This window comes from Trichogramma pretiosum, unplaced genomic scaffold (assembly GCF_000599845.2).
Source record: "Trichogramma pretiosum strain Unisexual culture from Peru unplaced genomic scaffold, Tpre_2.0 scaffold76, whole genome shotgun sequence".
Classification (NCBI taxonomy): Eukaryota; Metazoa; Arthropoda; class Insecta; order Hymenoptera; family Trichogrammatidae; genus Trichogramma; species Trichogramma pretiosum.
This window is the reverse complement of record NW_019640848.1, coordinates 179,067-206,315: the sequence shown is the minus strand read 5'-3', so window position 1 is coordinate 206,315 and position 27,249 is coordinate 179,067. Positions and strand designations below refer to the sequence as shown.

Here is a 27,249-nt window from a genome sequence, read left to right as displayed (position 1 = left end):
TACACGCGCATGGAGCACCTGTCAAATCTCGCATGTTGAGACTTGAGTCCGCCTTATCGTCTCTACATTCTTGTGTATACATCAGTTCATTGAATGAAGTTGGCATGAATGATATTCGGTGCCATCGAGTCGTTTCATTTTGTAATTAAATTAACGTGAAACTTATGCCCTTGTTATTTGAAAATAATTAGTCATTTACGGAGATAATTTTGTTCGATCGATGCGAACTTAACCTCTGCTTGCATAGTTTGTTTACTAGACTTTTTTCATTGTTCTACTGTGATTGAGAAGACTGACAGTGATACTGATACCCCCGGTTGGCGTTAAAATAATTATGAAATGGAAATGGAGATAGAATCTCAAAATACCGATGATGTCAATGATATTACGAAGGTTTGTTTGCTGCACGAATTAAGAATTTATTATGTAGTTGCGTTATTTGATGACATAGGGTAATGTGTACCATCTTTTTTCTCATAATAGGTCCTATCGGTACAAAATGAAGACAGTGTTATTCGAGAAGCTTCCAAAAAAATCGATGAAATCGTGCAAAATAAGGCCAATTCTAAACAATCTATCCTTGCCAGTCAGAAAAAATTTGTTATTGAAAATTCCAAGAACAATGAAAGTAGTATTTTGAAAACTCAGTTGCAAAAACAAGTTGAAACTGGAGAAATCACACCTTTTCAAGCTGCCAAAAAAGAGTTAGATGATAAAAATAAATTGGGGTAAATGTTTACTAAATTCATGAAAATTTAAACCAATCAACAAATATTCTTTACATAAAATCTGTATTTTCTAGAAAAACTTTAAAAGAACCTACTCAGCTTCTAGACTTTGAAAAATACCTGCAAGAGCAAGCAGAGCTCGCCAATCAAAGAAGATTATTAAAAAAGAAAAAGGTGCAGGGTAAACAAAAAAATGTAATTCCAACAAAGAAGAAAAAAATATCTGAATTCAATGGCTGTGATGCAACCAAAACTGATGTCCCAAAAGTAAAACAATTTGAAGAAAAACGTGAAAATGTTATTTCTACTATTAAAAAATCAAATGATTCCATACAAAATCGATCATGTATTAAAGCTGACAATTTAAACAAACCAAGCACATCAACATGTAATAATAAAAACAAGCCTTCGAAAAGAAAATATTCTGCAAATGAAAATGATGATGAATCAGGAAGTGAATATTTTCCAAGCGATGATTATGATTCAGACCAAAAAGATACTGAAAAAACAAAACGTAAAAAAAAAGCTTGTGCGTCAAAGAGCCAAAATACTCAAAACAAAAGAGGTAAGGAATAAAATGATCTCATTAATATTTAAAATTGAGCAAAGTATAAAAACTTCAATCTTATGATTTGCATTAGTCCTAGATGATGGAGATGAAGATATTTACAAAGAAAGAGTAGAATCAAGTGGTTATAAAAAAAATGAACCCTTGCATAAAGTGGATAAGATCTTCAAAGTTCCTCAAAAAATATGGAAGAATTTATTCAAGTACAACTTAAAATAAAACTAGAAAATTAAAATAGTTTATTGAAATTTTATTCATACAAACTTATCTATTCAATTTCAGATATCAACGAGTAGCTGTAGAATGGTTATGGGAATTGCATTCCAGAAATCTGGGGGGTTTATTGGGAGATGAAATGGGATTAGGTAAAACTGTTCAAGTCATTGCATTTCTAGCTGGATTAGATTGCAGTGACTTACTTTCAGATGGTGGAAGGTTCAGAGGTCTAGGACCAACAATTATTGTTTGTCCTGCCACTCTACTAGAACAATGGGTTAAACATTTTCATGATTGGTGGCCAACTTTTCGGGTTGTTATGTTTCATCAATCAGGAACATTTCAAGGTATAGAAAAATTGAAGGTTTTTACTTCAAAATAAATTGATTGAGTTATTATTTCAGGTGATTTAGAAGAATTACTCTACACTATGAGAGATGGTGGGATTCTGGTAATTTCATACACAGGTGTTGTCATTCATCAAGAGTTACTCACAAAATTTAAATGGCAGTATGTTATATTAGATGAAGGACACAAAATAAGAAATCCAGAAGCTAAAGTAATATTTTTTTGCTGTGATTGTTGATACTATGACATAACTTTATGTAGGATACTTTACAATTTTATAGGCCAGTAAAGTTGTCAAACGATTTTTAACACCACATCGTCTTCTATTAACCGGAAGTCCTATGCAAAACTCTTTAAAGGAATTATGGTCTCTTTTTGATTTCATTCTACCTGGAAAACTTGGAACTTTGCCTGCATTTATGGAGCACTGCGCCGGTCCAATAACGAGAGGGGGATATGCAAATGCATCTAGATTACAAGAAATAACAGCTTTCCAGGTGGCCACTATGTTAAAGGAAGCAATTACTCCGTACATGCTGAGGAGAACGAAATATGATGTACAGCATCACATCAATTTGCCAACAAAAAATGAACAAGTTCTGTTTTGCAGTTTGACAGAAGAACAAAGAGAATTGTATGAAGCGCATTTGCGTTCTGAGGATGTATCTATGATTTTGCATCAAAAACGTGGTGATGGACAATATAGAGCTAGGATGCTTGTAGCATTAACAGCTTTAAGGAAAATTTGTAACCATCCGGATTTGTATCTGTATGATGACGGCAATGACGTATGAGTTAAACTTGAACTTTCTTTTTATATTAAATTGAATTTATCTTAGTGAGAAATATTTTATAGGCGATTGAAGAAGATGTAGAGGAGGATGAACTCCAAGTAGATGAAAATGCATCGGAAAATTTTGGTCATTGGAAACGTTCGGGAAAAATGACAGTTGTACGTTCTCTTTTGAAAATATGGAAAAAGCAAGGGCATCGAGCTCTATTATTTACCCAAAGTAGACAGGTAGTTAATTTAAATTATTAGGTCCCACAAAAAGTGACAGAAAAGTTTCCAATTTAGATTGTGTAAAAATTACAGATGCTGTATGTTTTGGAAAGTTTGATCCTAAAAGAAAATTATACTTATTTAAGAATGGATGGTACTACTCCAATGAGCCAGCGTCAGTCCGTTATTTCTAAATTTAACAATGTAATTGATTTAAAAAATGTATTTATTACTACTAAAGCACCTTTGCATCAAATATTACTTATAATTATGAAATTTCAGGATGAAAATTACTTCATCTTTTTGCTAACTACTAGAGTGGGAGGATTAGGCGTAAATTTAACAGGAGCCAATAGGGTGATCATTTACGATCCTGATTGGAATCCAGCTACCGATGCTCAAGCACGAGAGCGTTCGTGGAGAATAGGTCAAGACAAAGATGTAACAATTTATCGTCTTATAACTGCCGGAACAATCGAAGAAAAGGTAGGTCCATTATAAGGCTAATTTAATTATCATCATTATGAATTCGTAATTTTTAATTCAAATGTACAGATGTATCACAGACAAGTGTTCAAGATACTTTTATCGAACAGAGTCCTCGAAGATCCTCGTCAACGTCGATTGTTCCACACTTCCGAGTTGACGGAACTTTTCAATTTGAACGTACCCTTGAATGGGGATAAAAGTGAATCGGACAAACTGTTTCGTTCTTCTAAAGTATCACCCGGTCAACCAAATTTTAGTTCTAGTAAAATAGAAGCTATGAAAAAACTCGCGTCTGAGCTAAGCAAAAAGATCGCTCAGAAAGCTTCTTCTAATTCTGAAAATTCTGAAAAGTCGATTAAAAGAAAAAAGAATCAGTTGGAAATGAAAAAAGAAACAGATAAAAGAAATGTTGATTCCACCGTAACTTCTAAAAATAATAAGACTGAAACTATTACCAAAGCTGCCTATGATCTCGCAATTCCTAGTAATATTAACTCCGAAAATATAATCGATGAAAATATCAACAAAACTGCAGAAGACATTTCTGTTAATACAGATATTGAAAATAAAACTATTAAAAATAAGAATAAAGAAGGTGAAGAAAATCACGATAAGCTATTGACAAATGGTGATAGCAACGATATAGAAATTGATACAAGTAAAACCGATGTTCACAATTCAAGAATGGAAACTTCCTCAGATCATCAAATTACTGCAAATAAACAAGATTGTTTGGAGGAAGGAGAAATTAAAGATCAAACCTCTACAGAGACAAAAAAAAGATCTCGTAATAAAATTGAGGAGGAGAAAAAAGAAACTAAACGACACAAAAAATCAAAAAAACAAAAAAAAATTAAATCAGAAAATACTGTTTCAGCTTTGTTTGAAGGTGAACGAATTTCATGTTTAATCGGACGTCGTTTAGGAAAACCAGAGCAAGAGCCCGTAGTAAACGAAGATGATCAATATGTTCTTTCTAAATTATTTTCGAAGTCAGGTAAAAATTATGTGCACCATCATGAATAATTAAAATAGATTTAACAAGTTTCATATTTATAAAATGACCATTTTACTTTTAGCTGTTTGTTCTGCATTTCAACATGAGTCAGTATTATCTAATGCAGTACTAAATCCTGATGAAGAAACACCTCTGCAGAGAGCGGCAAAGAAAGAAGCGTCTGAGAAAATGGATCATATAAGACAATCTCGTAAATGGTGCTGGAGACCTGGTTGGGATAATCCACCCGAAGAACAAGAAGAGTATGCGGATGATGATGAAAATATTGATGAAGAGGAAGACGATGAATAAGTCTCTTTTTTGTTTTTTTTTTATTCAAGACTTGTAAATACGTATATACATTTGTAAATGTGACACGTTTATTCATGCTAAATATTTGTGAAATTTGTGTGTGTTCGCGTTTGTTCAATGAACACTTAGAAACAGTATTGTGTTAACATTGTACAAAATTATTTTTGTATTAATTTTTATAATAAAATTTGAAAAAAATATCCAATCAGCTGAAATTCAAACAAGTCTAATTAATGAACTTGACATTTTTTTTTACGTTGATCACTTAGAATTATATGTAACGGAAAGCCAAACTGTGATGTTAGTAGTGATAAATCTCTAGTAGAAATAAAATTTAGAAATTATGTACATGAACGACGATTACCAATTAATCATAGCGGCTTCGCAAAAAACTCGAAATAACAAATCCACTTCTAAATATTAATAAACAAAAAGTAAATATTATAAAAACAAAAATGGACGACTACGAATCTGTGTCACATTTTGCAAACAAAAAGCGTTTTTCGACATTTTATGAATTACATAAAATTTTAACCAGACATTGTAGCGCATTCTTGTCAAGTTTTTAAACGGTTTTGGTTCTGCGACTCTTCTTTTTCTCATATCACATTAAAGCGCAATAAATCGTTTCAATGTTTTAGAAATTCTGATAATTTTGGACCGTGCCTTCCCAAAGGATCATTAGGGAACATAACATAACCGTTAACGTAAGTCGGTACTAGTATTCGATTCTCTATAGTATCTCGGAATGCAGGCTCCTCATCATACAAATCTCGATATTGATCTTGTGAAACTACGATGCCATCGCAATTTTTTGCATATTCCAAAATATATCTGTTGAAATGATTAATGGATTGCATCAAAATTCGAATTTAAATGAATATTATAATTACTGTACGTACCTGTCATCGTAAGGCACAATTCGTTTATTGCCAGCTTTTCTACTTGGTGTGAAAACTAATATTCCATCCAAATGCCATTTTTCTAGCATTGGAAAACTTTTACACCTTTTATGTTGAGGTACAAAAATTTTCATTTTGTGCCCTCGTTTGGTAAAATAGTCAATGAGTAACTGTATTCCTTGTTCCGAGAAGGCCTTACCGTTTGTGTACCTATTAAAATAAGCTCAGAAAGTTAATTCAAAAGAACCATACAAAGTAATAATATGAATAAAGGAAATCGATACTAACGCCATGGCACAATTACTACCATCAATCACAATTTCTCGAGGAGTTCCCTTTTTTGGTATATTTTCGTTTGTACCATGAATGTAATCACTTTGTCTACGCAAGGCATTCCGTTTGAACTCTTGGCTTCGTTTGTTGGGGGATATTTTTTGTTTAAGAAGTGCACGCTTGGTTTGTTTCGGAGATTTTTTTTGGGATAATTTCAATGTGTTTTTACTATTATTTTTTGATAATTTGGTTGGTTCTGAAGCCCAAACAACCAAACATTCATCGCTCTGCCTTTTTTGCAATTTTGGTTTTGCAGTTTTTACTGAAATCGATAATGAAATTAATTTACTTATATTTCAGATGACAGAAACAATGATAACAAACAACTTGCACAACTCACCAGGAGAATCTTCATCTATTATAATAATAGAGTCAGAATTTGTCGAATTTTTTGGAGTTTCAATAGTTTCTGTTTGAACTTTACTTTTTGTTTGTGTATTATCTCCGTTATGATCTTCGACAACCATGAAATCTCCATCTACTTCATGAAGTACTCTAACAGGTGCAACAGGTGGAACAGATTCTGCATTGGGAGTTTTAGTTTGCGGTTTGTCAATAAATGTTTTATTGCTGTGTGGAGTATTAAATTCATCTATTATTTTATTTGGGAGCAGGACATCTTCTATTACTATAATTGAATCATCATCACATTTTTCAGATGAGTTAAAGCTGTTTCTTGGACGTTTGAGACTTTTTTCTGGAGTGACAGGATTTTCCTTTCTGTTGATTAAAAGGAGTATTTAATCGTCTATTAAATAAAATATAAATGCGATTCATATTTTACTTTCCTTTTTGAACACGTCTGTTTGCTAGCAAGATTAATTGGATTAATAAACTTTCTGTTTAAAATAGTTTGCTTTACCGGTGTTCTACTTTTTGATGATTTAGCATTAGGAGTTAACTGAGATTTGCCATTTTTGCTGGAAGATTGACTAGAATTGTTTCTCAATGCTGTGTTTTGAGCCAATGCACTGTTATCATAAAATCCCTCATAAAAAAACAAAACATTTTTAATATTTCCAATGAATATGTTCACTTACCTGTTATGGTAGAAATGCTTTAGAGGACTTTCATAAACCGCATTGAGAGGGCTTTCTAAAATAGACAAAGCCATTGTTGAGAACTTTTCTGTTTTTTTCTTTTTGATTTTTCTATTTTTCTTGTTTTTCTTCAACAAGTTTTGTTTAGAATCGATACTCTTCCTCTTTTTCATTAGAAAAAATGTTCGTTATACAACGTTTTCGATATAAATCTTGAATAAACTGTGCAAATCATACGCACAACTGTTTGTCTTGGTTTTTCACAATTCTCGAACATAACCTGCGTATTAATGGGCTCATCACGGACATATACGATTTACACAGTGTACAGAGATGTTAGGGATAGTTGAATCTACATACATCCATGTGATAGCATGTATTGTATACTACAATGTACGATGTACGATGGATCACTTTGGTGTAATCCCTAAAATTTCCAAATTCCCCCAATACCGTTACAACACTAGATGAACCGTTTACAACCGCGAAATGACAGCTGCTGGTTGCAGCAGGCTGCTACTTGTTCAGCTAGTTTTGCCTCGCGCACATTGCCTTGTTGCTCGACCAACCAACATGGCCGAAGTGAGCGTCTAAAACATTGCATAGCTCAGAGATTGTTTTTCGAGCAGCAAACTCTCCTTCGAGGTACTTCTTGAGAATGTTGCAGCGATTGAGCCTAAAAAAAATTGTAGTGACTGTTGCAGTTGACTTGATTAAATAAGGTAATTTTATAAATCTACAAAGTGATTGTAGGTTATTTAGTAAGCCGGTATTTTGAAAAAATTAGGAAATTTAACGATAATATAATAACTTAAAATCAATTTATAAAGAAATATTACAGAAACTCTAGTTTGGAAAGTTAAATTTTTCATTCGTATAAGCTTATTATGCAATCTTTTTAGTGAAGAAAAAATGCTATTGCATATTAAGTAATGATCATCTTTTCATACAAATTTTCAGGTATTAAAATAGGATTATTAAAAATGGAACCAAGTGAAGTTGAGTTTTTGGGAGAGAAGAAGATGGTTAGTATTGTACCTCATTTTAATTATAGTATCATTCATCTGATTTCTGGACCAGTTGGTCCATTTCGTGCTAATTTACCCGTAAAAGTACCGATATGGTTGGCATTGCAATTGAAACAACAACAGAAATGCAGAATTGTAGCTCAAGATTGGATGGACGCAGAGAATTTAAATGAACTTATAGAAAAAGAAAAAGGTGAAAAGTAAGTTGATTAGAATTAAATTTGTTGAAAATCGTCAATTTTTTCTAAATTTAGAAATTGTAATTCACTTTTTCTACTTTAGATTATTTACTGAAATGCCAAGCGATCATTTCATGGATGAAGCACAAATGCTATTAACTGCAGGAGCTGACGATATACCTGATGTTGATAATATTAGAACTGCAGTCAAAGTTAGTATCCTTATGCATTGCATAGAAAACTATCCAAAATATAATATTAATTATTTTCATTTTTATACTTTCAGGACATTTGGGATTTAAGAAATGCCAAACTTCGAAGTTCTGTAATAGCTTTTGTAAAAAATCAAGGATCTACTTATGCCAAACTTGATCATCTTACTGCAATGGAAATAAACAGTATACGTTCATTATTGCCAGAAACTCTGAATGTAATGCTTCAAATAGAGGAATCTGGAAAATCATCAGTATCAACTGAATCACAACAACTTTCCTCAACTCTTGATACTTCGCATTCACAAAATCAGTCCTAGCAAATAAGTGTATAATTGTTGTGTTTTGTATTATTAGCTTTTAAGTTTTAAATATTAGGTATTTTATAAGATAGAATATAGGCTTTGTATCAATCTTGTACAAATAAAATTCCATGTTATGAAATTCATAATTCTTATTTCTTAAAAAAAATACTTGAACCTTTATATAATTCAGAAAAAATTAAAAATTTTGAATGTGGGTAGATAAGTAATATCATTGATTATTTTTTTTAACTTTAATTTTTATTTTTGTCCTTATACTCTAATTTTCTTTGATTTGTCTTTAAAATATACATCTTAAACTAGCATCTCAATCACATTTCCTCCGCCTAATATCTAATAATACAAATAATATTTACAATTTATAAAGTAGCTGAATTATTCAATAATTTTAAACATTTTTCACAATATTTACATATTTATATAGCACACGTCTAAAAATTAAAAGAGGACGATCAATCTTTGATTACATAGAGAATTAAAGCTCGTAACAGAGCCATATCAAAAACTGAATATTACAGAGTGCGTAAATTGTTGCGACTACATTATAATCGGACTTATAACATAACGACAAATTACAATTGAAACTCGACATGTGATAACTTGACGTAACGGTGCACACATACACAGACGGTGCACGAACATCATCGTTACGAAAGCTCAACACTAGTGTTTACCCTCCAAAACATTATGATAATTATAAAAACGTCAAACAAATGGTGAATGAAAACTTGGTGGTACACGACAGTGCGAGGGAGGTACGAGGCAGTACCTCATGATTAATAATGATAAAAAATTTGCGTCGATGAACAGAAATGAGAAAAATTCGAAATAATGTACAAGCGATCAAAATCGTAATAACAAGTAAAAATGTACGCTGTGCGTGGTTTCAAACGGCGACGATCTTGCTCGGGTCGATCTTCACCCTGATGAACATGGTGTCGTCTTTGATGAACTGGCGCTTCCGGATCATCTCGTGCGAGACGAAGCGCGGAAAGCCGAAGCCCAGGGAGTCGGGCTCGCGACTCGGCCTCTGGAAGTTCTTCCACGTCGGGTCGGGTATGAAGCTCTCGACGATGTTACAGGCCTTCTCGGCCACCAGGGCCTGATCTAGCAGTGTGAACGAGACGCTGTGGGCGAACGGCCACTTGAGCAGCGCGTCGTACTCGCCTGGCAGGATCTTGATGTAGACGGAGATGTGCGAGTTCTCACCGGTACCGTTGCCGTTGAGGAAGAGCGACGCCTGAAAAAGCACACGATCGTTTAGTCTTATAAAGCTCCATAAGAGGCGATTCGTCACGCCAATATAGAGAGGTATTATCGAGTAGCTCACCTGAAGCTTGTAACCGTATTGACTAGTGTAAAAGGGTGGGCTGACGAGCTCGACGCCTTCCTTGGACTTGGCCTCGGCCAGTTTGGCGCTAAAGTCCGAGATCTTCCAGATGAGCGTGCCCGAGTAATTGAGCGACATCTTGCCGAGGGCCGCCTTGAGGCTGGATATTTGGTGCTGCTGTTTCGTCACGACGCCGCAGACGAGGTTCAGGTGGACCTTTGTCGACTCGTCCATGTGCTTGTCGAGTGAAAATCTGTTGCCCTGTTGGTCAAACAAAGAGACGAGATTGATAATCGTGAAATTGAGGCAGGGTTATCATAGCTCCGAGCTTTTTACAATTGGAGGATATAAATTACCTTGAAGCGGCAGCCGGCGTCTTTGAAGCTGCAGGCGAGCAGGTGGGTCGTGCAGTGGTCCTTGAGATGGACCTCGAGATCCTCGCGGGGCAGTACGGCGGTCTCGCAGCGATGCGGACAGGCCACGGGGAAGCGGCCGCACTTGGCGTGATGGGCCGAGAGCGTGTCGAAGACGAACTCCTTCTGGCAGTAGCGGCAGGCCATGAGGCGCTTGGCGCACTCGCCGAGCTTGTGCTGGCCCAGATGACGGCGCTGCACCTTCATGCCGCACTTGTTCTCGCAGTAGAGCGGCTCGTAGCCGCACTGGCCGAGGTGCTTCTCGAGGTTGTAGCCGCTGAACTCCTTGGCGCAGAAGTCGCAGCGCGCCCGCCGCTGGGCGCACGTGTACTTCAGGTGATCCTCCATGAGGACGCGCGGTATCATGGCGCCGCACTTGTTGCCGCACGGCACCGCGTCGTGCTTGCACGTGTTCAGGTGGGACTTGAGCTTGCGCAGCTCGTCCGACCACTTGCAGCCGTCCTTGTGGTGGATGCAGTACACGATCGAGCCCATGATGGCTTTCTCGGCCTCGAGGTCTTGGAACGTCTGCAAAATCAACAACGAAACAACTTTTAAAACTCCTGCTCAACCATCGACGTTGCAATAATAATGGTATAATTATGATTAATTTCTTCTATCGTCGTGTCATATCCGTGTACGCCCATGTGTATAGCAGTGTATATTGTGAATTATTTACGCTTGCAAGACAATCTTCCTTCGTGTATGGGCGCGCGCGCGCGACCGATTGAAATATAAAACTTTCGACGTGTACGCGTACGTTGGAGAGCCAAATAAAAATATCAATGAATGCAACGCGCGTGCCCATCCGTGTACAATACACGATATATCCATTCTCCGAGATTGTAATATTAATAAAGTTTCGCCGACAATACGCAGACACGAGTGCGCCCAGGACGCGATTTACAAAAAAAAAACTCGCTGCGTGAGTAAAGGAAAGAGAGGAAGAAGATGAAGCGTGTCGCGCGCGTGGGTTAACCGAGCGCCTCCTTCGACGCAGCTCCGCACACACACACACACATTGTTTCTATATTTTTCATTATATCATATAAGGATGCATTTGGTGAAGCGAGAAAAGTGCAAAAACATATCCATCATTTATAACGAGCCAAGAGTTGGCGCGGAATCTTTTTCTCTCGTCGCTTTTAGATTTTGTACCTACGCGCAGTTCGTCGCGATTTATATAGAATTCATAGAACGAACCTATGCGTGGATCGCGCGCGGGAGATGCGACATCTCTCTTCCCGCGGTCGATCACCTCTCGTGCGCCCAGCTAGATATACGCATGCCTATATACCTACGGTTGATATATTTTTAGTCGAAAAATGAAGCAAGAGGACGAGGAACCGAGGTTTATGTGTGTGTAAATCGAGTAGGCACTCACCAACTCCGGCTCGAGTTTAAATGTAATAACATAAATGCCGCAGCCCGTGTGAGTTGCACATACACACACACATACACGCATTAAACTCTACATAGCGCAAGCTGCGCCACGACGTTGAAATATATTCTCAACGAAGCGTCTATTTTCGAGTTAAACTTGGTTAATATACGTTTTCATCTTGGTTCTTTTTTTTGCTCTTTCGTTTCGTTGCGGGCCCTCCCGCGTGCACTAGCCGCATCAAGAGCAGCGCGCGCTAATTCTATTTATTTTCGTTCACTTGCTGAAAAAGCGCCTGCTCGCAAAAAATCTTCGTACGTATAATAATCGCGCACGATGTGCGAATTATAATTTTAATGAAGCTGGAAATTGCCGAGCTCGAGCGAGAGCGTCTGCCGGCCTAGTCCTGTGTGTATTGTACTAATAGGCGTACGATTCAATTTTGAAAATTGTTGCTGCATACCGCCACGCAAAGAAAATACGATATATTTGAGCCGCGCATTGTACACGAATGTCGGGGGTAGCAAATATTTACCAAGATCATGTGAACGATCGTTTACGCCGAGCCCGATTGGTTGGATATGAATTATCGCGCTTTTGACCGATTATAAATGTGCCCGTGTTACGGATATTTTCGCGATAAGGATGCGCTCGTGCGCATATAGTTGCAGGTGGAAAAGTAGAAAAATGAATGGATGCACGCGTTGTTTCAATGAAATGCTCAAAGATACGAATCTTGGCGTGTACTTATAGAACCTGTCTGCGCAAGTTTACCGTTGATCTCCTTTTATACGTTTATATTAGCTTTTTAATTAGTCGAATTGAAGCGAATGTAAATCAGCTCGGATTCTTCCGTCATACGGCGTGTATATAAGTTCTAATGGCTGGGAAAAATATGAAAGATTATTAGCATAATTCAAACTTGCACGCTTGGATATTTTTTTCGCTTCCGAGCTACATGGCTATATATATGAAACGAGTCTATAAAATAGAAACGCGTCTCGCGCATGCTGATAAAATTATTATTTATTAGAATTTAAATGAATTCGAGACAAAATCAGAGATTCGATATTGCGGGTAGCACATTGGGTGCAAATATGCGCGCGTGAGCCTCGGCAGGATCAGTAAATATACTATATACAAGTTGTGCCGTGTGGCATGTATACGGCTCGGTACGCGCCGTTACCGACTCACGCAGGTATGCATAGGTACTGCGGGTCTGGGCTCGCGACGTGGGAGATATAGATATATTATGCGTGTGTGCAGGTATACTTGCGAGAATGGAATGCGCCGATCGACTTTAATTTCCGACGACGACGACGACGACGACGTTCACACACAACACCTACGACGCGCGATACAATGCGTTACACAGCATTATGTATATCGCGCTCGCGGTCACACGAGAGAGAGACCTTTAGCAACGATTCGTTCCGATTGCCCTCCGAACGCGTAATATTACCGATACAATAACGTTTATTCTATTCCGTTTTGTTGCAATTTTTTTGCTCCTGAAATTTATGTAACGAGCTATCGGGCAAGATGATTGGCATGCTGTATTATTCGCACTGGCCGGGTGCACACACATGCGTTGATAATAATATCGCGTGTTGAGACGATCGCGAGCCACCTCGAGTTACATTATATATAGGTAGCTCGGCTACCGAAGCAATTGTGCAGCGCGTATAATACGCGCGGAGCAGCGTCCAAGAGTCGGCCGGCCGATAATAAGCTCTCGCCCCGCGCGTGCTCGATAAACTCGACTCTCTCTCTCTCTCTCTCTCTCTCTCTCTCTCTCTCTCCCTTTTTCATACCGATACATCAGCTTTTATATTGCAGCTGCTGATCTGCTACTGCTACTGATCATCATTCAGGCGGGGATTATACTCGTTGCATATGTATAATGCATCTCTGTATACGTGCAAAACGAGCGGAAATGGCAAAAATGAAGAAAAGGCAAAAGTTAATTCAGATATGCGCAGCGCAGGTCGCTTATATAGCTATATATACAAGCTCGCGCGTGCACATCGCCGCTGCAGTCCAAGTGCCAAGGTGTAAAAAGGCCTATACCTGTATACATACGCTCCTCGATCGCAGCCCCGCACCATGCACGAGAGGCAAAAATCCAGTTTCTCTCTTTCTCTTGCGAGCGCGCGCCTGTTCCAGCGAGTCTCGACAGGTATATGTCATATTATAATCGCGAAGGTCGACGAGCTATATACTGCACGTCTGGCTCGGTTGTTGCGCTTTTCATTGCTCCGCCAAAATTCGGTGAGAAGAAGAAGTGCTCTATACGTGAGACACGCGCATGCTGCGAGCTCACGCCGAAGCGAGAAAGCGAAGCGCGAGGTTCGGTATTATATACCGCTATCGATTTATTGCGGCTTCGTCGGACGGTAAAGGATGTGGTGACATTCCTTGGCCTTAAAGCCGCTCCGTAGATGCACTGCACGCAGTCGGCGAAATTCGGAAGTTCCTGCGGTTTATCGCACCTTTCCCATCCAGCGTAGATGCGAAACGTACAGCGGCGCACGCGCGTATAATACATTGTATTTTATATCATTAACGCGTTGTGTGTACCGAATTGAATAATATTTACGATTTTGCAACCTCGGCCATTATAATATCAAACAAACATTGCGCAATGCGCACGAGTCCCATGTATAATAAATACGTACGTTACGACTGCTCATGGGAGCCGCCGCGCGACGCTCGCGGAGAAAACCGCGTGGGCAGTCGCGACTCGACGCTCCAAGCGTCCCATTAAAATATAGTCCTATAGTTCTGGTAGTAGTAAGTAGTAGTAGATACAGACTTATGTAAAAGTCTTGCTCGCTGCAAATGTTCGGCTATTACACGACGTCGTTAAAAGTCGGCGGCGACTTTCCATTTCGTCCTCTTCTTACTCACTGACTTATCTTTCTAAGTTAGCGCGACGACCGTCAGTTCGCATCACTGCAAAGATTGACCGATTTCGATCGGTGTATATACATACAACATTCCCGTATGTATACGTTTGTGGTTTCTTGCTACAGCATATATCTGTATAGCTCGAGTTTGATCGACGTTGACCGCCCAACGCGCTGATTTATTAAAACCCGCATGTATATAGTCGCGTGCGTAGCGTCCGCGTGAGTCTGCATCACAATGTATAAAAGCGGGCCTATATATAAAAATGTGGTATAGGTTTTTTTTTTCAATAAGCGTAATTTAAAATCGCCCCGATAATCGTCTCTTCCGCTTTGGCGTTTTTTGAATTAAAAACTCGAAGCAAAGCGATATGCGAGCTATACGTACGCCCGTATAATAGGAGCAATTGTTTGATATATTATATACGTATAAGTGGCGTAAATATCAAAGCTGCAATATATGTGTCTGCTTGTGGGGAGCAGGAACTTTAAATTCGGTATAGATTCGATCGAGTGACAGCCATTTATATACATGAACCGACATAACTAACTCATTTGTCTACGTCGTATAATATCCTGGCTGTCTACAATGGTTGCTCGCTTGGCTTAGATTCGAAAAAAGCGAATGAAAAAAAGAAGGAGAAACGAGGAGAAGTGCTGCTCCTTCTCGGATTGTTTATGTGTCCTACTGTCGCGCGTTGAAGTTTAAAATAAATAGAAAACTGCGTTCTATAGTGCGGGAGCTTATAACGGTTTTGAAGTATTTTTATGTACTTGTCGCATCTTTAAAACCCGCATATCATGCGTGTTACATTACATCTATGTGTAGAGGGCATTTTGTCATCCACGTAGAAATCGGGACCAGAAGGCGAAAATTGTTTTTCTCCGCTCGCTTTCGACTCGATCGTGTTCATACGATGTATACATTTAGGAGCCATAAGACAAAGCGAGGAAAATATATCGTGTGCATCATACAACACGGAGAGCGACACAAACAAAGGTATAATATGTACGCGCATAGCTCGTGATCTTCGAAGCGCATCGTCGCGTCTCCTCAGCGCCGCAATTTCATATATATACAGTTCGTGTTTCCCCTTTCGTTCGACGACCGGACGAGAGGTACGCTATATACACGGATAAGGTTCCTTCTCTTTCTCGACGAGGAGGACAAGCCTCGAGCATAAGTGAGTGAGCGAGTGAGAGAGAGAGAAAGAGGAGAAAGGAACTTGAGGAGTCATGCAGGTTCTTTTATATTCATAATGAAATGTGTGTGTGTGCGCGAGCGAGCCGCCTGCTTTCGTGACTGCACACGTGTATACTGCACGCATGTGTGAGTGTGTATCCTCTCTCGCACAAACACAAACTATATACAATATAGAGTATAATACGATGTGTAGGCCGCGTCGAAAAAGCAACGTCCTTGCTAAGGACGTTGGTCGCGCTCGAGCATTATAAGTCCGGACCGGTTTTTACGTTTTTTTTTGATATTACACCGCGGCGCAGAGCGCCGATCGCCAGAGTCGAGCCGGAGAGCTCCGAAGTTCCTCTTCTCTCTTTCTCTCCGATTCGCGTTCAAAGACTCGCGACTCTCGCACACACAGATGTATCGTACGTATTTATTATAAATGACCGTTCGGAAGTTTCGCTCGACGACGATCGCGCAATTCACTCTGTCTTTTTTTATTTTCAATTAGCCACCAGCATGCGTATAAGCTACGACGTTTCTTATGTGTTATAACGTGTACGGTGGAGTCTCTTGCGGTCCCACGATTATTTCCTTCTCTCTCTCTCTCTCGCCAGCTCTTTATACTGCAGACGTTTAATGCCGAAGAAATTTTGACACTCGGACGTATCCATACATTATAATCATGAGCAATATGTGTATGCGTCTTGCTGTGTACGACGTTTTCATCATTTACAATGGGATATGTACAGGCGCACATATAGTCATTACGTTCGCGCATAGCATATATTCCGGCCATCGCGAGCGGACGCGACCAAAACGTGTACATTAATATAATGAAATATCAAATAGATGGCAGGTACAAGCAGAAGTGCAGCTATAAGCTGCGTACAGGTAGATATGTACGTGGGCGTCGTCTCTGCACATCCGATATTCCCAACTGACCTGCGTTGTGCCGTGTGTACGCGCGGTGGCCCTGCCGTATAGAAAGTACACGTCGTCGGTGGTTCTTGCGGTTTTGGGCCCAACTTCGACGTACACGCACGCGTTAGTTTACCGTACAATATAAGATGTGGACATCGTTCGAGCTGCTGCTGGGTTTGACTCCGTCGTCGTCGCCAAAAGAGAGAAAGAGGGAGGCAACGAAAAAAAAAAAGGACGACGGAGAAGAATTGGTATCCGTCTTCTCAAGCTACGGAATATCGTGTACCTGTGAGAAACTCACGAAACGATGCTTCCGAGGAAGTGCACACGTTTTGTCATACATCGGCTCTGCAGTTGCACGCGATTATACGCGCGAGGATACACATCGACGAGCGTCGTTTCGAGCTCCCTCTGCGCCTCGGTGTATTCACGCGAGATCCGATCACGAAATTTCTCGCGCGCGGGAGTCGAATGACGTCGAGCTTATGTATAAAGTAGCGTGCGTATAAAAGACAGCTGCCTCGAGAGTGAGAATGTTTCTTTTTCTTTTTTTTTTTTGGCCTTCGACATTCTATTGCTCCAAAGTGTCAGAGCCGAGGCTGTCTCGGCATGCTATTACCGTAACAATATTATGCTGAATCTCGGAGTCTCGTTAATGTATAATAAGAAGCGAGCTCGAGCGAGCGTCAGGAAACGAGAAACATTGCTGGACTTTGCATATGCGTATACAATCAGAAGATAATGCTCTGAGATATCGCAGATAGAAGCAGTAGCAACGGCAAAAGTGGGTATAGCGCGCGGCCATGGCGCCATTATCGTACGACTGATCTTTCGACAATTAATAGATAATCGCGGAGCTTTTAGCCTCCAAAAGAAGCAACTACTACTGCCGCTTATGTTTATTATACAATGTCCAAGCATACAGAGGGTAATTTATTAAAACGAGCAATTACAGGGACTGCGCTGTATACGTAGTTGTACTGCTCCGCAGTGCACTGCGCGAGAGGCTCGCAGTTGAAAAAAAAAGGCTCGAAAAACTGCGCAGAAACCAGCTGGACGACTTGTGTATTATGAGCGTTCTGCGAAAATAGAGCTGCGTAAAAAGGAGCGACGAAAAAGAAACAACGGAAAGCCGAGCGCACTCTGATACATATATAGCGTATCCCTTGAGTGCGCAAAGAACCCAAGCCCGCGAGCAAAAGAGAGAAAGAAAATAAGACGAACAAGAGGACGACGAAGAAGAGGAAGTTTAGCGAGGAAAGGAAAACTACGACGACGATATGTGTGTAATGTATACGAGTGCTTGGACACGATCGTCCACCCTCCGGCAGGGCAGCACATGTGCAGTAGCAGCAGCAGCTTTTGCATTTATTATATAGGCACAGATCGGGGAAAACGCCGGTAAATATACGCGCGCGAGCGCGAATCTGCGTATCTTTTCGCGCTGTAATTTAAGTGTAATGGTTATGGCTGCAGCACGCACTGTGCAAACGTCGGGGGATCGTGCGTACACAGCTTTTTGCATGAATCGCGTCAAGTGCACGGTAGCGCGTTCAGCGAACGAATCGAGTTTTTCCCGCCCCTCGAGTATTCGCGACGATGCTCGGGCTGAAAATTCTTGGCTGCTTGTTTCGTGTTTTTTTTTTCTTTAAAGATCCATCGACGACTACGTATTATGTACAGCCGAGCTGCTGATCGATTTCTAAAACGAGTTGTTGCGGTCGGTGGTAGTTGTGTCAGTCACTTGTGCTGCTTTATAATATAATAACGAAATATACATACACATCTAGCTCTTGAGAATAGAAAACTACCGCACAGCTAGAGAATTGTCATCGGAATTCGAGTACAGTGATTAATAAAAAAAAAAAGAAGAAAAAAATGGACGAAACATTATAGTTAGGCTGCGTATACTTTCACTAAATCATTTATAACAGCTACAGCGGCGACGAAGATGAAGAAGAGAACGCGTTAATGTTCGCTCGTTACGAAGCTGGGAAGAAGAAAAAGACACCCACATTTATTTCCGCGCTTATAAATGTTATACACATGTACATGTATCGCTAAACAGAGAGCGAGCGAGCGAGATACAAAGGATTTCAAAATTACGTTTTATAATTGCCGCCAGACGAGATGAGGGGCATCTTATCTACAGCTCTGTGCGCATTCCATACACCGCACGATATAGTCGGAGCGTGACAGTTTTTCATCTTTTTTATAATATAATATACGTACGCGCGCCATGTATGTGTGTTTATATAAAAATTAGTCACCGGAAACCAATGCGCGGCGATAAAAAAAGAAATAATCATCGCATCATCTAGCACGACTCGCTTCTATATCTATATAAATATTTTATTATTACGAAGCAAGTTATCCAAGTCGCGCAATTACATATATAGAGGGAGAAAAAAAGTGAGATTACTCGGCGAAATATCTCGCGTGTCTCGGCGAATGTCCGCCGCGCGGAGGACGACGATTAGGATCGTCCGCTCGTCGTCGCAAACTCCGGCGGGTATAGGTTTACAGTGCAACGCAGCCAGAGAGAGAGAGATATGCCAAGCGCTTCCCGGGTCCCCTCGGGTACGTACGTACGTAACCTATTCGCGTAGCTTAATACACTGCACGCTCGCAAATGCAGTCGACGCGCATATCTCCGATGTGTAGCTATTTTTCCAAGAGGCGTCGTCGTCGTCGTTTCCCCACGATTTGTACGAAGCTCGAGGGATGTTTAAATCACACAAAAAATTCGTCGAAGGAATGCTGGATGCGTATGAGCGATTATATTCGTTTTATACTATACGTCTATAAGTGTAATTTATCAGATCGGTGACTTCTGACATAGGACAAGCTTGCAAGAGCTGATAATGCGAGATGATTCCGATGAATATTATTTTTAAGCTCGATCGATCCTAATATAAACACGTATTTATTAAAAGAGTCGAAATTCAGTGGCTGTGATCAAAAATTTTTCGGGCAATTAACGCCTTTAACATGAAAACGAGTTCTCAAAACGTCAGACTCGTATATAACCAGCGCACATTGCCATTTCGGAGGGTGGAGTAGCTGCCTGAATTGTAAAAAAAGGAACTCAGTCAAAAAAAGCTCGTCTGCACTGGCTCCCATCTTTATATAGTATTATGTGAAATAAATTATTCACGAAATGACTTTTCGGCCACCGGCGAGAAAGAGTTGAGTTTCGCGAAAAAAGGAATCATCGATTTTGCCCCCCGCGCGCCTGAAATCGGTTTGTGAAAACATGGAAGAGAATTAAAAAAAAAAAAAAACTACCGAATAAAAGCGCCGCGCAGCAAGTAGCGATCGGTTCGCAAGAATTCTGACGAAATCATTTCGTACGTGTATGATACTTTAAAAACAAATTAATCAACGTATTAAATATGCGCTGCTGGTGTCCCAAAATAATCGGCTTTATTGGTAAAAAGATATTTGAACCTCAAAGAATCTGTGAGCTGGTGCACGTTATCTACGTTTGGTATAGAACAATGTATGCCACGTGCTTCCTTTGTCTATTAATACAGGCGTTTATTCGCAGTGCAAAAACTTGAAAAATGAAAAAAGAAAGAATCGCGCGGCTCTTTCAGCAATGCAGGTACTTGCGATCGTTTGGCCGATGTTAGCAACAATAAACCGATGTGTACCTGCGTGCTTGGGCAGTAACGCGTCGAAACAATAGCAACAGATACGGCTTTCTCACGTGGGTATACGTATAGACGCAGGTACGCGTGTATATTATGTATCGGTCTATGCGTATAGCAACGAACGAGTTTCGACTCGTCTATGAATCGCGCGCATATAAATTTAAAAAAAAATCGACGCTCGTTCCGAGAATCGACTTTTACACTCGATATTTTTTTGTGAACGCCGCGCATACAGCTGATACAGACGCAGACGTGCCGATATTATAACGCCACTTAAATACTTGAATGGAGCGAGAGTGCGAGTACAAATATTTTTTACTTTTTTTTTTGGTCTAAATAGAGGCGCAAGAGTACGCGAGACTCAATGTACACGGCGAGACGAGGTAACGATCTCGCTTTATTAATATATCCTTCAAAGTATAAATTCATAACGCAAGCGAAGATAATCGAGAAGATATCAAAAAAATTAAATCATCGCGGAGGCCATCGATACATAAATACATCATGTAAGACATCGCGACACGATCGCGTTTACAGGTAGTTACACACACGCGCGCGCGCGGCGACAGGCGCACGTAAAAAAAAAAGTATTAGCCTCGTCGCGGCGTCGGATGGCGCGTATATTAGGTAAGGCAATAAATTACGTATCTGTTATATTGTTCCGAGAATCCGAGACGTAGGAAAAGGTTGATAATGCGCCGATATAAACCGGTTGAATTATATTCGATTTGCACCGCGCCCGTCGTATCATCGCGAGACCGATTTTTGAACACGTAAAATAGATTCGCGCAGCTATAACTCGTTCAATTTTTCATCTCATAAACTCAACGCGCGTTCACCGATCGGAAATACCAATCGTAATACATACTCGTGTGCGTTCAATCGATTAACTGGTCATTATGCAAATTCATATACGTGTGGCCCGAGGGCTCGACTCGTAACTTCGTAACACATTGTGTCGATATACTTTGAATGAAATCTCGCGAGCGCGACAATGACACTGACCGCGAGAAAAACTTCCTCCTTTTCGAGATATGTATCGCGGCGATGTGTATAAGTACCTTGATATATCTCGTTCTATTAAGTACGGCCTCGTCGTTACATATTATCGTCGTAATATACATACATCGTGTGCGCCATCGTTTATTGCGCTATATAGCCATCAAGGATCCACGAGCTCGTGCTGATACACACGATGTATAACATCGTAAGGTAACTCAGTCGCGTTACGCGACCTTAAACTATTTTTTTCTTTTTTGTCTTTTTCCTTGTCACTCGGTGTACAATAACGACGAGTCGATTTGTATGTAACGAAAGATCGCCTAAGTAGGTATGTAGTTCATGCGTAAAAAGCGCGTATTATAGCTGCGACACAAACTCATAATGGCTTTTGTCTCTGAGCGCCTAGCTGTTATTGAGAATGATATTTATGTGTACCGAGTCGTTTGTACAATCGTAAAACTTTGCCAACGCAAAACAGAAGGAGAGCACAGTCCTGCGATATAATTATCTCGTTCTCTCGAGCAAATACGCGACTTTACATTTTCATTATGTTAACGTTGCAGCTGTAATGAAAAAAAAACCCACTCAATCTCGTAGATATATTCAATGGTCGTTTTTTCAGTCATCTTGCACATTTATTAAGAAAAAAGGCGGCAAGGACTTGACTATGGCTGGCAACGATACCGATCATATTGCATTGAAAAGCCGCGGCTCGTACGTAATTATTGCGAGCGAAAACGATTTCTCGCGGCGGCAGAGTGTCGGAAAATGAATATCACGTGAAACGGCATTCAATTGATTTGTGTCGACGGACGCGATTAGTGCACCTTCATAGTATAGACCCGCTGCCGTAACAGGGAATAGAAAAAATGGAGGATGGAATCGAGCGAGGCTCGCGATGATTAGGGCCCCATTACGCTCTATATATCCGCGGTGTTTTTCCTCGACAGTCGCATTATGTGTGTCTATATAGCATACGTCGAAGGATAAAAATGCCATAAACGAGAGAGAGTCGAAGTGGAAAAAGAAGAAGTTAAGCGAGAAAGAAAACCGCTAAACCAAACTAATCAAGGAGATATATAGATGTGTACAAGCACATGGCATTACTATGGCGGTGCATCAGCAGCTGATTCTAGGCTTAATGCATTCTTAGCCGCTGCTGCTGTGGAGAGCTAGCTCGCGCGAGGTCGCGCCTCGCGTCGATCGGTCAAATAGGAAAATACGCTCGCGTAGTAGCAGTAGGAAGATATAAGCTAGTTTGTGGTAGTGGCAAGAGCATAAGCAGAGGGGAATGCAATTTAAGTGTCGCGTGTCTGAAGCGCGCCAGCCACTACGCGTACGTACATACATATAGCTAGGTTGTACGTGTGCATGTGCAGCATCCAATAGACTATCTAACTACCTTCGCGGGTCTAAGAGAGAAAGGTGGTGCAGCAGCAGCAGCAGCAGCATGCTTAGAGATATATCGCTTCGAGTCAGCTCTCTTATATGCCTCTAACGTTCCCACGCTTCTGCGCCGGCGAGGCATGAGGCTGTGTATGCTATATATATGCACCGCGAGTCTCGCTGGGGGCTATGTATATGCACGCTATATACGTGTGTATGTATATGCTGCAGCCTCATGCCTCGCCGGCCCAAGCCTCGCCTTTAGCCACGATATCGCGCCTCGAGCTAAGTCGCGATCGCAACGTGCGCAGAGCTATTACCGATCCTGCCTCTTGCAGCTTCTCTCTCTCTCTCTCTCTCTCTCTCTCGACTCTCTCGACTCTCTTGACTCTCTTTCTTTCTGTATACGCGCCTTATTATTGGAGAGAGGCGAGCAGAATACGAAAATGAAAAAAAAAAAAACAGGAAGAAACAGTCTGGATATTCAATGCTCCGATCAAATTAGGTTTTTATTTTTTTTCAGCTCCATTCGCAGCAGCAGCAGCAGCGGATATCGCTCGTTGCTTCGAGGATGAAAGGAAGCTCGGCGCATACGCCGTGATGTATCTGCGTGCGTAATGCAGCGCTCGACGATCGAAGATTATAATGCGCGAGGCGAGCTCGTGAGTGCGTGTAGCCCGCGATCAATCATCCTCGATGCATCGCCTGCTTGTACACACACACACACACACACGTATACATGACCTTTTAACCCAACCCCGCGCGCACGTCGTGCACAAACGTCTGCGCTAAAGATACATAATCGATCTTTATACGGGCTTTTTAGGCTGTATACATATCAGGCCGCGCGCGCGCGAGACGCGAGATGTATACGATAGAACTAAGCCGATCTATTGGCGATCGGCTGTAATCAATTGTAAGTATAAACGATACTACACACCTGCATATAATTCTTGCTCCAAAGCAGCTGCATTCCTACGTGCAGCGGAGCTAGTCCAAAAGGTACACCGAGGCAGATATATATAAATACTTTTCCGGCAGGTATATGCCCGCGCGCGCGAGAGGGAGAAAGATCTAAATAGCCGGCGCACGAGTAGGCTATAAAACCGCCTATGTGCTGTGTGTGTGTACGCCAGGCGCGGCGCACTGCAGCCCACGAGTCCTTATAATGTATACTTTTTCAACAACCTCGCGAGCGAGTGCAAGTACGCCGATGATCTCTCGGCTCTCACCGCAACGGGACCTCTATACACACACACATTATATATATATTTGTTCTGTTTTAAAAACTTTTCTCGGCAACTACTACTGCTGCTGCGGAATATGTGTAATATGCGAGGTCTCTGCTCGCGAACTCACTGGCGCTCTTTGTTGTTTTAAAGTCATTTCAATTATGTTGCCGCGCGCGGGTACATTCTATCGTGCGGCAATCCTGCACGTATACATACACACACTTTTGTGTATAATGCACGCTCGATTTTAATTTCTTATTTTATTCAATTATACGCGATTATGAAAGAAAGAGAGAGAAACGAACGAGGCGTTCGCGACCTATATCGCAACTCTCGCGCGCTCATGGGAGATTGGCGTAAATTGGAATTTTCACCAGATGTATATAGAATGTATATCGCTAGCTCTCGCGTCGGGGCGCAAGCTCTTTCGAGATAGAGATAGAGAGGGAGATGACGACGTTGATAGTGCTCGTGTAGCAGCTGCCCCGGCTTGCTCCATTTCTCAGATACTCTGCAGCGTTGCCTATACACTTGTACTCGAGCATTTCACGTGAGTGACCTCTAGCTCTTGCTCTCTCATCTCGAGAAAAAAAAAGATGATGATAATCAGTCGTTGCTCCTAATTGCGGCTGCACAAGGCGCATAGTTCAGGCTCGCGATGAATCCCATTTTGTTAAACATATACACATACACATTCCACGTTAATATGCGCATACGAGATCACGACGTAGATGACGACGACGCGGCCAAAGGACGTCCGCGAGTGCATACATATACGAGTTCGCGTAATCGTGCTCCAAACGAGACGAAACGTGAGAACGACCTCGTGGCGCATAGCAGCGAGTTTTTCTGCATTATCCTGTGAATATGTGTAGCATAAAAATAAATTGAGCCATCGATAAAGGCTTAATTTTGGGCCTCTGAGATCGCGACGCCGAGACGTTTCGCTGCACACGACGTCGTACCAGATAGTATACCGCGATCGAACCTATACACGGCAATTCATGCGGCATACTAGTCAATGATTTAATCTTTTTAAAGCGACCGAACGGCTGCTACTTTTTCTTTTCCTCCTTTTTTTCCAACTTCATTTTTTGCTTTTCGATCAGCTCTAGCCGGAGATGATTAAGAGTATAAGGAACGAGCGCGTCATACACGTACGCGTATTCGAGGCGATGTTTCTAGTCTGAATCCTTCGATATCGTAAGCCGGAAAAAAGTTAGTTACATATTACATTTATTATAGGGGCATTTGCTCGCCACGTGTACCGATATTATATACCTGTTGCTCGGCGGTATATACCGAGGCCACTCGATGCGTGAATGAAATAATCATACCTCCGTATACGCAGCGAAGCCCGAGCAATGTACATTGCTCTTTTTTCTCGAGCGAGAGAGTCTGCTCACCCACTCCATATAACGTGTATACAAGAGTCGAGCGTAAGAGACGCGATAATGATATTCCCTAGTTCCGTGAATCGCATGCTCGGTCTAGCTGAAAAATTGGATCACTTTTATCGCTGCCCGCCACCGGCGTATAATATAATATTTTCGCGAACAGGATGGAAAAAGGCGTAGCGCACGCGCTGAAAGTTCAATCGATCACGTTACACGCGGCGCGTTATATAGCGCGTACAATACTGTTAAGCGAGAAAAGCCCCGTGGCGTGTGGCAGTGCGTGCGTAATAATAATAGCCTATGCGCGTATATATATACGATTCCGAATGTGTCGGCGATTCGCGCGTGCGTCTCGGTCATTAGAATGTAATTAAGCTCGATACGTTCCGATAATCAAACGACTCGCGGTGCAGCTATACGTGTACCCGTTACATTATATGTATCCGCGCGCTGACTGCGGTGCACTGCAGCACGCGTCAATTACTCGTCCAGGTCTCTCTTTCTCTTTCTCTGCGTATCGCGCACTCAGCAATCAGTGTCACTTGGCGCGGGATGAGAGAGAGAGAGAGAAAGATCAATCTGCACTTGGTGCTGATGCTTCCTGCGCCTATACAACCTTGGTACACATAAGCTCGCTCGCTCTCACACCGGCTCTCCTCTTCTCATTGATTTTCAATGGCACGTGCATATTAAATGTCCGTATTATACGCGAGTCTATGTATGTATAGCGGACAGCACGTGCGCAAGTGCGAATAATATCGCGTGTCTAAGCGACTTTCATTGTTCAAGCTCGTATACGCGTCGAGTCTCTCTGGATGACACGTTTTGTGCCGTGTGCGCGAGTGAATTTTCAGATTCATCTCTCACGCTCCGCTGCTGCCACTGCTCACGGTGACGTGCCTTTTTTAAAGTTTTTTTTCGGGGGAGACTCGCACACGTTCGCAGGACATTTAAAAATGGTCTTGTACGCGAATGTGTGTGTATGAAATACGTGCAAGTCCCTTTGCTCTTCTCGTTCGCACGAGAGCTTGGAAAAATAGACGCACGAGTGGCATGGGAGTGGAATGAGATAATTTTTAAGTAGCCGAGGATCGTAAAGAGAGAAAGAGAGAGAGAGAGAGAGAGAGAGAGAGAGAGAGAAAGAAAAAAGTAAGCGAGCGGCAGCAGAGTGCCGGTCAAATTGTTCCTGAGCACCGCGCGCAGCTTTGCGTCTCTCGACAAAAATAACATGCGAGAACGACGATCATCTTCCTCCTAATGGACGGGTGATTAAAGTTTTTTTTCCACCTCGACTCCTTTCTCCGGTGCGCTGCATGTGCAATGGTGACGTTTGAAAATACATAAGAGAGACATTTGATTAGTCGCAAAAACGTCTCACTTCCCGCTTAACGAAATAGAGAATACCTATCGAGTATCCCTCGCATCGCGCACATGCACACGTATTTCGTGCAGCGAAATCCAATACTCGATTCGCGCAAACTGTTATTATTTAATCAGTTAACAAGTATACCTCGCCACATTATAACTTACTTAGGAGAATATTTTCATCGAGGTTAAATTGGAATCAACCTACTTACAAAAAGAGGAAACATGCAGGCGTACACACAGGCATATGAACGTGAAACTATAGTTTCTGAGATTAACTTTAAAAGCTCTTATACGTCGAAAACTATAGGAAGTTTCGAAGCGAAAAGAGAGAGAGAGTAGAAACGACGAAAAAAAACGAATGCACGAATCAAGTCAGATTCATTTGTATAA

At 41.1% G+C, this 27,249-nt stretch overlaps 4 protein-coding genes across 5 annotated transcripts in view; 2 read left to right on the top strand and 2 right to left on the bottom strand.

The window, feature by feature from the left end:
- The first annotated feature begins 25 nt into the window (after positions 1-25).
- LOC106655760 (DNA excision repair protein ERCC-6-like) lies at positions 26-4,665 on the top strand. The gene is made up of 12 exons (XM_014376309.2): positions 26-393; positions 484-728; positions 803-1,293; positions 1,370-1,499; positions 1,579-1,859; positions 1,917-2,071; positions 2,142-2,648; positions 2,717-2,881; positions 2,957-3,067; positions 3,146-3,349; positions 3,419-4,349; positions 4,432-4,665. Exons 1-12 carry the CDS (start codon positions 340-342, stop codon positions 4,659-4,661), a joined length of 3,504 nt encoding a protein of 1,167 aa, XP_014231795.1. The 5' UTR covers positions 26-339; the 3' UTR covers positions 4,662-4,665.
- On the bottom strand, positions 4,663-7,215 carry LOC106655761 (NEDD4-binding protein 1-like). Its single transcript, XM_014376311.2, has 6 exons — positions 6,937-7,215; positions 6,685-6,867; positions 6,237-6,616; positions 5,852-6,158; positions 5,564-5,773; positions 4,663-5,495 (listed from the first exon to the last, which is right to left on the bottom strand). Exons 1-6 carry the CDS (start codon positions 7,107-7,109, stop codon positions 5,291-5,293), a joined length of 1,458 nt encoding a protein of 485 aa, XP_014231797.1. The 5' UTR covers positions 7,110-7,215; the 3' UTR covers positions 4,663-5,290.
- Positions 7,216-7,489: 274 nt separating this feature from the next.
- Positions 7,490-8,784, top strand: LOC106655762 (probable DNA replication complex GINS protein PSF2). The gene is made up of 4 exons (XM_014376312.2): positions 7,490-7,658; positions 7,897-8,164; positions 8,247-8,355; positions 8,430-8,784. The coding sequence occupies exons 2-4, from the start codon at positions 7,920-7,922 to the stop codon at positions 8,673-8,675; spliced, it is 600 nt and encodes a 199-aa protein (XP_014231798.1). The 5' UTR covers positions 7,490-7,658; positions 7,897-7,919; the 3' UTR covers positions 8,676-8,784.
- Positions 8,785-8,936: 152 nt separating this feature from the next.
- Positions 8,937-27,249, bottom strand: part of LOC106655714 (TNF receptor-associated factor 4) — a 42,960-nt gene continuing 24,647 nt past the window's right edge. For both annotated transcript variants that reach the window (XM_023463588.1, XM_023463587.1), the window contains 3 exons: positions 10,365-10,949; positions 10,009-10,269; positions 8,937-9,918 (listed from right to left, as the gene is read on the bottom strand). In XM_023463588.1, the coding sequence (XP_023319356.1) occupies positions 9,565-9,918; positions 10,009-10,269; positions 10,365-10,949 (1,200 nt within the window). In that variant the 3' untranslated portion in view covers positions 8,937-9,564. The remainder of the gene's footprint in view (positions 9,919-10,008; positions 10,270-10,364; positions 10,950-27,249) is intronic.

Coding starts and splice junctions, on each gene's coding strand:
- LOC106655760 (XM_014376309.2), top strand. CDS start 340: ATGGAAATGGAGATAGAATCTCAAAATACCGATGATGTCAATGATATT. Junction 394..483: donor ATGTCAATGATATTACGAAG/GTTTGTTTGCTG, acceptor TTCTCATAATAG/GTCCTATCGGTACAAAATGA. Junction 729..802: donor GATGATAAAAATAAATTGGG/GTAAATGTTTAC, acceptor TGTATTTTCTAG/AAAAACTTTAAAAGAACCTA.
- LOC106655761 (XM_014376311.2), bottom strand. CDS start 7,109: ATGAAAAAGAGGAAGAGTATCGATTCTAAACAAAACTTGTTGAAGAAA. Junction 6,868..6,936: donor AAGCATTTCTACCATAACAG/GTAAGTGAACAT, acceptor TTATGATAACAG/TGCATTGGCTCAAAACACAG. Junction 6,617..6,684: donor AAACAGACGTGTTCAAAAAG/GAAAGTAAAATA, acceptor TTTAATCAACAG/AAAGGAAAATCCTGTCACTC.
- LOC106655762 (XM_014376312.2), top strand. CDS start 7,920: ATGGAACCAAGTGAAGTTGAGTTTTTGGGAGAGAAGAAGATGGTTAGT. Junction 8,165..8,246: donor GAAAAAGAAAAAGGTGAAAA/GTAAGTTGATTA, acceptor TTTCTACTTTAG/ATTATTTACTGAAATGCCAA. Junction 8,356..8,429: donor ATATTAGAACTGCAGTCAAA/GTTAGTATCCTT, acceptor TTATACTTTCAG/GACATTTGGGATTTAAGAAA.